The following is a 13,331-nucleotide window of genomic DNA, read 5'->3' on the forward strand; positions in this document are numbered from 1 at the left end:
GCTCAGAGGCCTCAGCTTCTGACTCTATTTTTTTTTTTTTTAAATACGACCAGTAAGGGGATCTTAACCCTTGACTTGGTGTTGTCAGCACCACGCTCTCCCAAGTGAGCCAACCAGCCATCTTGATATAGGGATCTGAACCCGTGGCCTTGGTGTTATCAGTACCACACTCTCCCAAGTGAGCCACGGGCCAATCCTACCTTTTGAATCTTTCTGAGAGGTTATGTTACAGCAAGTTGAAATAATGTCAGACAATGAGAAGAACTTCCCAAAAGGAAGGACTAGAGACACTGAGCAAGCAGCAATGGAGTTGCCTGGTCTCATGTGGGTGTGAACCTGCTGAGAGGCAGAACGATGGGTTAGATCACCTCCACAGTACTCTCTGGCCCATGGCTTCTGTCACAGCCCCTCAGTTTCTGTTCCCAAAAATCAGAAAGCTGCTTCTTCTGGTCCACAGAGCTCTCCTGCTGCTGGGATGGAAAGGAGACACTTGCTAGTGGGGAGAGGTAGCACTCAGTGGAAGTCAGTAATCCCATGGAAGTGCGAACAGACTGTGGGGCAGGGAGGCGAGGGCAAGAGCACGGGCTGACGGGAAGCTGGGCAGGACTCCGTGAGTGTCTGGCTGACCCCAAGCAAGTCAGTTCCCCACGATGGATCTCGGTCTTCTTTAACATCCCTCTGGGCATCCGCAGAGCAGGCAGAGCCTGCCATCCCCACCTGAGCCAGGCTGGCAGTGTGGGACGCGGTGGGGAGGAAAGCGGTTTTCACATCCATTTAAATCCCCTCTCATTCAGGAAACACCAGCTTACCCTGAGGTGGGGATCTGTGACAAAGACTGCCCATTACCTACCCAGTATCCATTCTCCCTTTCTTTCTAACAGAACCCTGATATTTTCTTACGTGGCTATGTGCCCACCTAAAAGACTTATTTCTCAGCCTCGCTTGAGGCTAAGAATGACCAATGAGAAATAAGCAGAAGTCATTGGAGGGGGCTTCTGGGAAAGCTCTTTAAAGATGACTCAGGTGCTAGGCCTCCCCTTTTAAATGTTCCTCCATTCCTCCTGCCTGGATGTGTCATGATGGCTGAGCCCCAGCAGCCATCGGGTGACCTTTACACAAAATGCTCTAAGGCAGGGGTTCCCAAACGTTGCTGCACATTGGAATGACCTGGGCATCACTAACAAGAAAAAATGCTGATACCCGGTTCCCATCCCAAGACATTGATTTAACCGGCACGAGGTATAACCTGGGCATCAGGATTTCTAAAAGCTCCCCAGGTTATTCTAATGTGCAGCCATGTTTGAGAGCTACTGCTGTAAGGAGAGCAGAGCAACAGGATGGAGGAGCTTGGATAGCCTATCTTTAGATGGAAGAAAGTCACCTTTCATTTAAGCCTCTGTAGTCAGGTCTTTGTTTCCAGAAACAAAATGTGACTCCTGTTACAGGACTGGAGGTCCACATGCTGCTCCCATGGGCCAACCCATCCACCACAGCACAGGCTGGGAAATGAACACCAGCCAGGTAGTGCCTTCAGGAACCTCACACGTGGGGCTGTAGGCAGGCACTAGACTTGGCACTGGGCAAATCCTGACTCTACCACCTGCTAACTGTAGGGCCTTGGGCAAGTCACCTGAGCCTCAGCTTCTCCATCTGGGAAATGAGGGTGTTAGAAAAGACTGTGCATTCTGCTCAACTATGAGCTCCTTAGGCGCAGGAGCCATGCACCTCCGTAGCCAGCACCCTCCACCTTTCCAGACACTTAAGAGGTACTCATTCAATATTTGTTTGATTTACATTGAATTGCTACTATGCACTCCAGAGCTGAAATTTTCATTTTATTCTTAACCAAACAGGGAAGAGAATAAACAAATGAGCCACATTTCAAAAAGGTAACAGAATCTACCTATTAGAAATCAATGAAAACCACAATTGTGAGGCAGTCTCTTTCAATCTCTCTAGGTCAGCACTGGAAATCCCTTGGTTAGAAGCAGGGAAGAGGGCCAGTCTCCTGAGCTCCTTGCCTGGATCTTCCAGTTGACACCATTAAATAGAAAGTCTCCCTGCTCATAGTTTAAGTGGGATTTTTTTTTTTTTTTAAAGACCCCAGGGTCCAAATGAGCTTGGTTGAAACTAAGCTTGGGCAGTGACCCGGAAACCTAGAAATGCCCTCAGAAAGCCTAAGGGAAGAAGCCATCTGTTTTGGCCTGACTCATTCAGATGCACTGTCTATACCAGCTGTGCTCAAGTATCAACTGGAGAGCTCTTATGACCACAGCTGCCTTGATGCCACCTGCAGAGTTTCTGATTCAGGAGGTCCGGGGTGGAGCCAGGCATCTGTTGTTGAAAAAGCTCTCCAGGTGGTTCTGACAAGCACCATGGCTGAGAACCACTTCTCTTCACAGCTTCCAATCCTCCACATAATCAAAATATCTCAGCTGAGTTTCTGGAACTGAAAAGAAACCAAGAGGAGCCTGGGGTGAAATCTTCAAAGCCAGCCAAGCAGCACCCTTGAGCCTGCCCAAAGCACTGGCCCCCACCAAGGTCAAGAAGCTGGGCTTGGGTAGAGGGAACTGCCATTCCAGACCTGCCTGGCATGCCACATTTCTCAAAAGCGCAGCCTGTACCTACTGCTTCCACATGCCACCCACAGCCGGGGCTCCCTGCCATCTGCCTGCCACCGCCTCTGCTCTCATGAAACAGCATCTCCATGGCTTACCTTAGAGTTTACGAAGTGCTGTCATTCTTGTAATCCCAAGAGTGACAGCACTTTGTAATCCCACGATTACTTCTCTGTAATCTCAAGAGGTAGGTATGCCTGAACCAGCCCTCCAGACAGGGAAATTGAGGCTCAGAGAGGTGAGGCTATTGGGCAAGGACCCTCAGAGGAAGAAAGCTGCCCCGTGGCTCTCCAACCCAAGTCACACCCATTTGAGTCCAATCCTCTTCCTTTATGCCTTTGTTATGCAAAGTGCAATTCATGGGCCAGCAGCATCAGCATCACACAGCCATGTGCGAGAAATGCAGAACTGAAGCCCAGACCCGCTGACTGGGAACCTGCATTCTCACTAGACCCCTCACACATTTCTGTGCACTGGAAAGTTTTAGGAGCCCCTTTGTGCTGCAGTTGCCCAGAGCTCCCCAGTCCCCAGGTGGCCCTTTCTTACTCCATCTCCTCCTCTACCTCAGATAGCCCTTCCTCCCATGGACTCAGGCCCTCCATCCCTGACTTTCATGTCCCTGTCCCCCTTGGGTCTCCTGCTACCTCCCTGATGCCATCTACTCTGTCTCCTCTTTCTCCTCCCACCCCCTAAACATTGGTGCTCCCCTGGGCTCTGACCTCAGCCCAGTTCCTTCTCTGTCTCTCTCTGCTCTCTTGTCCCTGGCAAATTTTATTCCACCTCATGGTTTCAACCCACATTATTCTGCAGACATAAATTCAGACATGCAAATCTACCTTTCCTGATCACCAGCGCTCAAGTCCTGCTGACCCATCAACATCCCTCCCAGACATCCCAGCACCAGAATCCCATGAAGTACAAAACTGCACTCATACTGTCATTAAAACTCATTGTCATTGAGGCCTTGCTAAGCACCGGGCACCATGCTCAGGGCTTCCCAGGCACTGTCTCATTGCATGGTTATCATAAACCTGTGTGGTGGGTACAATTATCTTCATCTGACAAGCAGGGAAGCCACAGCTTAGAAAGCAGAGATAACTTCTCAGCTCTCACAGCTGGTGCAGGATGGAGCTGGGATTCAGACTGAGGTTTCTTACCCAGAAATCCAGGCTCCTAACTACTTCACTTCACTGCCTCCAACCTGCATGACTTCTGGTGGCTTTTGTTCTACCTGCCATCACTGTGTGCCAAGTCTCCCAACTCGAAATTGCACAGCCATTTTCAGCTCCTGTCCCTTGCCTGAGCTCTTTCTGATACACTTTTAGTGCCCAACAATGGTACAATCTCCTTTCTCAGCCTGTGCAATGGCCTCCAACTGGCTCCCTTCCCTCACCCTCAATCCCTCTACAACCTATTTTCCATATGGCAGCCACAGTGACCCTATTAAAAAGGTGTCAATTGAATTTTCAGCTCCTGTCCCTTGCCTGAGCTCTTTCTGATACACTTTTAGTGCCCAACAGTGGTACAATCTCCTTTCTCAGCCTGTGCAATGGCCTCCAACTGGCTCCCTTCCCTCACCCTCAACCCCTCTACAACCTATTTTCCATATGGCAGCCACAGTGACCCTATTAAAAAGGTGTCAATTGNCCCTCTACAACCTATTTTCCATATGGCAGCCACAGTGACCCTATTAAAAAGGTGTCAATTGATGTCCCCTCTCTGCTCAAAACCCTCCATGTCCACCACCCCCAACTCAGAATAAAGTCCTTACATAGCCATCAAGACTCCAAACAATCTGGACCTACAAACTCTTTGACCCCACCTCCTACCCTCCTCCCCCTCGCTCACTCTGTTCCAGCCACACTGGACTCCTCGAGGTGGCTCAAACAGGCCGTGCATGCTCCTACTCCAGGGCCTTCACACTGGCTGTTCTCCTGCCTGGAACATGCTTCCTGCAGATAGCCATGAGGCTCCCTGTGACTCCTGTGGACATCTGCAAGGCCTCCTGAGCAGTCTCCCTGTGCAGTCTCCTCCAACACACAGCTACATGGCTACCCAGCCCGAAATATGGCTCACATAACCCACTTTCCTGTTCAAGATCCTCCTGACAACTTCTCTCAAACCCAGTATTCCAGCCTCCTGGCCTCCTGGCCCCCTGGCCTCTTTGCAGTCAGCAGTTCTGGGTTCTAGAGCAGCGCTGCCATTTGGACAAGTGACTTCATCTCTCTAAGATCTCAGTTTAGTCATCAGTAAAATGGGCTGATGAATGACTCTTTCAAGGGGTTGTGGTGAGGACATAATGCATATTTATGATCTCAGCCTGGGTAGTAAATGTTAGCAATTTTTATTATTCCTTTACTGTTCCAACCCTAACTTCCCCATTCCCTTTCAACTTACACTCCAGGCCAACCGAACAACTCACTGCTCCCCCGACACACCCAGGTTCTTTAGCCTCCACACCTTTGCCACAATGCACCCTCCACCTGGGACGCCCTTCTCAATTCTCACTTCTGTTTGTCAGGGCCAGTTCAAATGCCGCCTCTTCCACAAGGCCTTGAAAGTAATTCCTTCCACCTTCAAATCCCCACAGCCTTTTGCCTGCCCTTGCCACAAGGCATTTATCAAGATCTTCCAGGAACCACCATCTCGTATGTGATTCCCATCCCCTTCTCCTTCATCTTATTCTTCTCGGCAGCCCTGTCGATGCCCAGAACTGGGTCTTGACCAAGGTTGAGACTCAGTAAATATTTAATGAAAGATAAGAGAAAAGAACACCACACAACTTTTCCTACCCCAAAATCAGAAGAGCCACTGGGATTGAGGCTCGGGGCCACTTCTTACCAACTGTGCCACCTTGAGCAGGTCACTTAAACTCTTGGACCTCGGTATCCTCATCTGTTAAATGGGGACAGTAGGACCCACTGTGCTGACCTAACAGAATGTTGTGGAAATCAAAGGCGGTAGAGGCATGGAAATGCTTGGTAAGGCATGTGGCATTTACACACCTATAAGAGACTATTTTTATAATGAACAATACTCCCTAAAAGGTTCATTCCTCTTTGCACAAAAAGATGCCTGAAAGAACCGTCACCAAGTGCATAGTGGGATATCAAGTGAGTTTTACTTTATTTTTTTTTAATACTTTTGAGCATGTATTAGACTTGGGGGGAAGGGAGATTTCCTTTTTTTTTTTTTTTTTTTTTTTAAAGATTCATTCTTTTGAGCTAAGCACTGCTCTTCCCTCCCATATCAGCATTTAAATGCCATAGGGGCACCTTAGTACCTAGCACCCTCAATCAGCAGATGCATGCCTGCAAGGCAGGGTCTTCTGAATGGGGAAGAAAATTCAGAAGAGGGGCTGTGCAGGTCTGTACAGAGGCAGCTCTGCGAGGGCTCATGCGCACGCACACTGCCTCAGGGGAGCTCTCCTCTGGCCTGGGAAAGACAGGGGGCATGCTAGAGTGCAGGAAGTGTAGCTTTGGCCACAGGCAGGTGCCCTGGGACACTGGGATGGGTACTTGGGAGCTGGAGGGGGTCCTGGAGCTCCAAAAGGCCCTAAAGAGTCCCCATCAGCCCCAGGCTGAAGAATTAGAGTAACTCTCAGCCCTCCAATAGGGTGAGGCCCACGGGAGCCCAGGAAAGGCCAGAAGCAATGTAGTGGCCAAGCCCGCCCCCTGCTGGCCACATCTGGAGTGGCAGCGCCAGCCACACAGGGCAGGGCCCCCAGGCAATCACAAACACACCCCCCGCCCCTGGGATTTAGTTGGGCTCAGGTATCCAGAGGCAGGTGTGGGGTGGAGCAGGGCTCTTCCAGGACTGAGATGCCCAAGATTTCATCTCCCAGGTCCCCCTTCACTGGGTGGGGCATCTCCTGGCCCAACTCCTGGAGCCCAGCCATGCCACGAGGAGATAAAAGTCAGAAGTAGGGAGGAAGCAGGGCGGGGAGGGGTCTCCACAGTCCTGCCTCTGTCTCACTCCTCCCAGGCCCACTCGTGCCTCCTGGGCAGCCAGGAGAAACCAGGGCTGCTACCACTGCCTGAATTTCCACTCTCGCCCCCAGGTATTGATTTCCTGCATCATTCATTTGCCAAGCCTTGGCGGCTGTGATTAGCTCCCTCCGTTCTCCCTACGGAGCCCCCTGCACGCCCCTCCATGTTCCAGCAAAGCAGAGCTAATACCAGGCTATAAATGAGGCTTTGCCACACCAGCCCCAGCAGCTCACAGCCAGGTCTGGCCAATTAGAGGTGGGCTATTGGATATCCCCAGCCTGCCCCCTCAAGGGTACTTTCCTGGCTAATAAAATCCCCTCTAACCAACCTCCTCCAGTCACCTAGAGCCCCCACCCATCCATGAAGCACAGATTCCCAGCCTGCAGTGCAGAAAGGGATATCATAAGGATCTTGCACCTAGGGGCGCTCGTCAGCCTGGGGAGCCCTCAGGCTGGCTCAGGGGCCAACATCAACTTGGTGGAGGGGGCAGACAATGTTGGGGAAGCAAACAAAACAGCCTGGATTTGCAGACACAAAGCTCTCTCTCTCTCTCTCTCACGCAATTTCTATAACTGAAAAGGAAGAAGGGACAGAGGCATGGAACTTCTTGAGGACATTAGAAAACCCTGAGCCTTCTGTTAGCCCTGGGGAACCGGAGTTTTCATATGTGATGCCTTCCCCAGAGGAAGAGCCACATATGGGAGCCAGATTGAAGGCATGGGATAGAAACTCTAGTGAGAAATCCAAGTGCCCACACCCAGATCAGCACTCAGAAGACGGCGCACAGAGACTCACTTCCTGAAATTCCTTCTCCGCACTCCCCAGAGGAGGGAAGAAAACCTGACTTGGTGATAATTCTGTAAGCTATGTTGCTCTTGTCAAATTATTCAACATCTGTCTTCATGTTCCCACAAAAATTAGCATAGGATAGTAGTTTCTGATGACACCTTTGGTGAAATATTTTGACTTCCACCAGTAAGTTGCAAACAACCTGTCTTAAGGATAATGTCAATTCCCACTCCTGCATATTAAATAATCCTGGGGTTTGTTGTGTTTTTATAAGGGAAGGGAATCCCACCGACCTGTTCTGGCTGGAAGTCTGGCTGCTATGAGAGGAGGAGAGGGAGCCAGGACAGAAGAGGGGGTGTTCTGCGACGCTGTCCACACACGGGATGTTGCTCTTCTGTCACTTGGCTACTGCCTTTGCCCCAGAACTAGGCCTCTGGGGTCAGCCTAGTCCCCTGGTCTGTCAGAAAGCAGATTATAGGATCCACCCCAGAGGACAACAAACTGGTCCAGGAGATTGGGAGGCGAGGAAGGAGTGGGGACTGGCTCCAAATGGACCATCTGGTCCAACACTCGGCTGCTGTAGCATCTGCACACCAAAGAAGAGTGAAGCCACCTGGCCAGCCTGGGAGTGCCTCCCCAGCCTATTGCAGACAACAGACCTTAGAGCAGGCAGGTGGACATCAGCAGGAAGCAGGGCACAGGGCTCTGGGCATCTGCCTCCTCCCAGCACCAGCAGACACCCACAGCCCGGCCAAATGCTGACAGGTTTGCCCTTCACACCCTGATCTTCCTCCCTCTCCTCCTCCGCTCAGCCTCCATATCAACCTGCTCCTGCCTCAGCCACACAGGCCTGGGGGCAGAGAAGCGGGGGCTGGGGCTCCCTCCTTAGGGCACTGATTCTTCTCCTGTGCCTTGAGTAAAACCTACTGCCTCCCTCCCCACTGCTAGGGCAGCACTGGGCTTCCAGCCTCTTCTCTCTTCCAAGGCTGTCAGCCTAGGACTCCGTGACTCTCCCTAAGCAGAGACCCTCAAAGAGTGCCTCACTGCGCTGCTCAAAACCAAGTCAAGAAAGACTCCTTGGGGAGAAAAAACTGCAAGAATTATTTCAACCTCCCCCCAACCATGGTTGTTCATTCATTCAACAAATATTCACTGAACTCCTGCTCTGTGCCAGTCACCGTGCTGGGTGCTGGATACAATGATGGACCCTCCATACTGCTCCCACTCGTTCTCAAGCTGCTGTATCTGCTTCGGGGAGTAGAGAAATGGGGGGGTGGGAAGGCAGCAGAAGAACCAATCCCAGCTCCCCATCCTACTCCTTAAGCCAGTCCCAGTCCTACAAAGGTGCTGCCTTCTGCTGTATCCCGCCAAAGCTTCTAACACCCCAAGAACTTTGCAGCCTCTTGCCATCCTCCTCCTCGGATTAAATCTCCTCTCTCCATCCACCTCAATAAAGGCTTCTCCACCCTGAAATTCCCCAGAGGCTCCAACCTTCCCTGAAGCCAAGCTCTCAAAGGGAAGGTGAAAACAACGTCGCCCAAGAGCCAGGGGTCGGCCCCTGTGCATCCAGCCATCTTTGATTTGCTCTGAGTGTGAGCAGCTAGGATCTGGGCACATGAGGGAGGGGCGAAAATACACAGAAAGAAAGGGACAGGTAAGCCTATGCCTGAATCCTGACCCGAAGTGCTCGGAAATGAGGGTCCACAGAGACCACTGCCCCTGACCCCCAACCCCCACCCGCACTGCTGGGGTTTCTAGGCTAGGCCCAGAGAAGCCTCCTCAAGATAAGCTCCAGGCAGCCCTGGAGAAGGTTGGAGAAGCCAGAGGGGATGTTGGAGAGTAATGGCCAGGAGATGAGCTTGCCAGATCTGCCGAAGTATGCCCGGAGGGAGGAGGAGGATGGAGGACAGCAGCGCACGCAGAGGGTCTCCCTCACTCTCCCCAGCCCCTGGGGTGTGGTGAGGAGGCGAAGGCCTCAGCAGCATCCCTCTTAGGGCACCTTGAAGGAGGCAAGAGGGAGGAGGAGGATGGAGGACAGCAGCGCACGCAGAGGGTCTCCCTCACTCTCCCCAGCCCCCGGGGTGTGGTGAGGAGGCGAAGGCCTCAGCAGCATCCCTCTTAGGGCACCTTGAAGGAGGCAGTGGAGCTGTAGGAAAATGTTGGGGAGAAAGAGGAAAGAGAAGCCCTGAACCACTGGTGTCGTCCTCTGTCCTGGGGAGGTCGAGGCCTCCAGGACCTGCTCAGTGGCCTCCTCCCCACAACCCTGTCTCTCCCAGTTCCTGCTGCGTTCCTCCTCCTTTCCTGTCTTTCCTGGCCTATGTGAGGGCCAGGCAATAAGAGACACACAAACTAATTAAGAAGCAGAGTTTGGCCAGATGCCTGGGCTAACCTCACCAGGGAATTAAACCCAAGCCAGCTAGCTGTGTAGGGCCAGGAGCATGTCACCTTCCAGACACCCCTCAGAACAACCCTTCCTCTTTGCCAGGCACAGGCAGACAGACCAGGCACCCTCCAGAAGGAAGTATTTAGCATCAGCACCTGAGGCTGGCAGCTAGGGACAATGCCTCTGCTACCCTGCACAGGACAGGTCAAATTCTCCCCTTATCTAAAGGGGAATAATGAGGCCCTTGGCCCCAGAGAAAGAGGGAAAGAGAATCCTGCCCACCCCAGCTACACATTATTAAAACGTGACCAACACAAAGACCACCCTGCAGCCAGCAGAAGGCAAAGTAAGGGCCACTGGCCCCAGAGACTGACTTTCTGTGCTGTGGGGTCACAGCATTATGGGAGGGATGAGCCCAAGTGATCCCGAACGGATGATGCCTGCTCTCGGGGCTTTCCCTGGGAAATCCCATGGGATGGAAAGGAGCAGGGGGAACCAAAGTCGCCCTTGGCGCCTAGGGCGAGGAGTGAGACGTGGGAAGAAAGCTGCCGGGTAGGAGGCAGAGTTTGGACACGTAGCCGGATGGGTGAGTGCTGTGTTTGCGTTTCCTGGGGACGGTTGCTGAATGCGTCTGTGTGTGCGCACAGGGAGAAGGAAGGTGGGGCTGGGGTTTTGTAGCTGGGAACCAGGGACAGAAAGAACTGTCTCAGGAAAGGTCCGAAAGGGGATGCCGGGGTCGTAGGCGCTCCAGCCGGAGGATGCCGGCATCCGCTCAAGCTGTCAAGAAGCGAGAAGAAGCGAAGCCGCAGCCACAGCGGGGAAGGCGAGCCCGCCTCCTGGCCGCGGTGCTGGCAGCTGGTTCGCCTGCAAGCTGGGCGCAACTCCGGGTCGTGCATCGCTCGGCTTCCACTCCGGAGGCCAAGCCAGGGGAGGACGAGGTTTCGTTGCATGTCGCTGCCCCAGCCCTTGGCTTGAGGTCTGTCCGGGTCTCCAGAGCTGACTGGGTACTCTCAAGGGTTCCGAGACACTCCCACCCCTAGTAGGGTTTGGGAAAGTGGGTACCTCTCCCTGAATCCCCAGCTTCACGCCAGACCCTACGACCCGTCCCTGTGCTCCGAAGCGGCTAGCTCGGTCTCCTCGCACCCTGGGGAGGGCGGGGACGCCCGCATCCACTCCAGAGTTCGAGTCGAGGTCTCCACCAAACCCCTGCGGAGCGCACTTGGCGCCTCGTGCAAAGTTTCCGCGCGGGGCTAAGCCGGCGTGGAGCAGGACGCGGGCTCTTACCGTAGACTCCTTGTCCCCGGCAGTGGAAGGGGATCAGCGCCAGAAGTAGAAGGCAGGTCACCTCCATCTTCACGGCCGGTGCTTCATCCCCGCGAGGCGGCGCAGCCCGAGAAGCAGCGAGGGGCGCATCCGCCAGGGCCCCGCGACGCCCACTGTGTCCCCCCTTTCCCTAAGAGGAGACAGAGTGGGCGGCGACGGAGACCAGGAGACTGAGGCGGCGGCGGCGGCGACCCGGCTTTCTCCTCCGGCGGGGCCGCTGCCCGCGTGGGGACGCAGGGGGCGCTGGCCCGGTCCCGGGTGCCTAGGAGCGCCTGGCGCAGCAGCCAGCGCCCCGGCCTAAGGAGCCCGGCTGCCGAGCCGCCCCGGGTCCCCAGGGCTGTCTGCACTGGGTGCCGGGTGCCGGGAACCTCTCTGCGGCGGTGTTGGCGCTTGGATCCAACAGGCCACCGAAGACTGACAAACTTGTCGTTTCCTCGCCCAGGGAACGCCCCTCCACGGAGCGGGAGCTGGGAGGCCGGGTCTCCGCTCGGGTCAATCCTCTGTCTCTAGTCCTGCGGCGCCCTCCCGGCGGCGAACGAACCCGGCCCGGTGCTCTCGAGCTGGGAAGCAGCGTGCGCTGGGTTCCGCCGAGCGGCAAGCGCCGCGGATTCCCGGGTCCGCGAAGTTAGCCGAGCTGCAGAGGAGCCCAGGGGAGGAATCGCGCCCCGGCGCCCCTGGAGAGCACTTCCAGGGAAGAGGGGCTCCAGAAAGCGGGGAAAGGAGGAAAGTTTGAGTCGTTTAAAAAATATTCGCGCTCTCGCCGAGGCCGGGGCTGCCCAGCTCTCCCGGCCCAGCCTCTGTCCAATTTCCTCGCCTCCCCCAGGACCAATTAGAGAAAACAAAACAGGGCTGGGGGAAGCAGACTGCTTGCTTTCTTTTCTTTCTCTCTCACCCTCCCCCATCTCTCTCTCTCCCCGTTCCCCACCCCAACCCCCCGGCAGGAAAATGTCAGAAAGCAGAATGGATCCATCTATCCCGAGGACAGTGGCAGAGGAACGTGTGTTTCGGCCAAGGCTGTGCAGCCGCGCGCTCGCACACTCGCTCTTCGTCCTCCCTTGCACACTCACACTGGCTGCCCGAGCCGGGTGCACCGATCGCAGCACGCTCGCGGGGCAAGCACGACCGCTCGCTCCGGGAACCCAAGCCTGCAGGGCACTGCACACTTCATAAATGTTTTGTACTTTGGGGAGGTGGGACAAGTAGGGATCCGAGGGAGAGGCCGGGGCGCCCGTGGTTCCTAGGGTCCTGCAGGCGCGCCAGCCTGGCCGCCTGCTGTCGGTTTGCAGGGCTGTCAGCCAGGCTCGGGAGTCGCCCTGGCCCCCGGCCGAGTCCCCGCCCCTTTCCTGGCGGCCTCGGCCTCTCCCCGGGTCGGGCGCAGGGACGTCGCCAGAGCAGCTGTAGGAGCCGGGGACGGAGAGAGCGCGCTTAGAGCTCCTGCCCTCGTCGCTGCCCACAGGTTGCCAAAAGGTTCGCCCGCGGGATCCATTCGCCGGAGCTCCCCTCGGCCATTGCATATTCTCCCCAGCTCGCTCCCTCCTCATGCTGCCCTCCCCCAGGACCTCAGGCGCCCCCAAGCGCCCCAGGGGCGCACGCCCTCCCGGCAACCAGGCCCCGGCCCCGCTCCAGCCGCGAGAGTCCGGCACTCCCAGTCTCCGCGACCTAAACGGGGCCCTCCTGGGCCGGGGTGGGGAGAGCGCTCCTCCCACGTGCCCGCGGGGAGGGGCGTAGGCTGGAAGCGAGGCGCGCTGCCTCCCCCGCGCCTGCGATCGCGCCCCCCACCCCCACCCGGGTCCTGCTAATCTCACCTGCTCCACCTGTCGCCGTTATTTATCTCGGGGTGTGCGCAGGGATTGTATTAGGGCGGCCGGTGGGAGCGCGGACAGCCGCAGCCGCTAATAAACCGGGAGATTACAAATCCTCCTCCCCTCACCCCCCTGAACTGTTCAGTATCTTGGCTGTGATGGTGGTTCCACCACTCTTTGTATTTTTCAAAAGACCTGCACAACAAAATAGAGTTAATTTTTTACGTGTAAATTAAGACAAAATTTAAAATAGTAATAACAAACCACCCCTTCCTCAGGCCCATTTCCTACTAGATCCCTCTTCCCCCGACGCTCCAGGGCTTATTCCCCTAGGTGCACATGCTCGCGACTGCAGGGGCAGGCGTGGGAGGTGTCGGGAAATGCCTGGTGGCGCGCCATTAGCCGATACCTCCTCAGCTCCCTTTCT

At 55.1% G+C, this 13,331-nt stretch overlaps 1 protein-coding gene across 2 annotated transcripts in view; it reads right to left on the reverse strand.

The window, feature by feature from the left end:
• The window catches only part of MDGA1 (MAM domain containing glycosylphosphatidylinositol anchor 1), a 56,482-nt gene extending 44,983 nt beyond the window's left edge, over window positions 1–11,499 (reverse strand). The window contains exon 1 of one of the 2 annotated variants that reach the window (XM_008589038.1): window positions 11,064–11,499. In XM_008589038.1, coding sequence (XP_008587260.1) covers window positions 11,064–11,130 — 67 coding nt within the window. In that variant the 5' untranslated portion in view covers window positions 11,131–11,499. The remainder of the gene's footprint in view (window positions 1–11,063) is intronic. The other variant, XM_008589036.1, reaches the window with a different exon arrangement.
• Window positions 11,500–13,331: the final 1,832 nt, after the last annotated feature.

This window comes from Galeopterus variegatus, unplaced genomic scaffold (assembly GCF_000696425.1).
Source record: "Galeopterus variegatus unplaced genomic scaffold, G_variegatus-3.0.2 Scaffold5167, whole genome shotgun sequence".
NCBI classification, from domain to species: domain Eukaryota; kingdom Metazoa; phylum Chordata; class Mammalia; order Dermoptera; family Cynocephalidae; genus Galeopterus; species Galeopterus variegatus.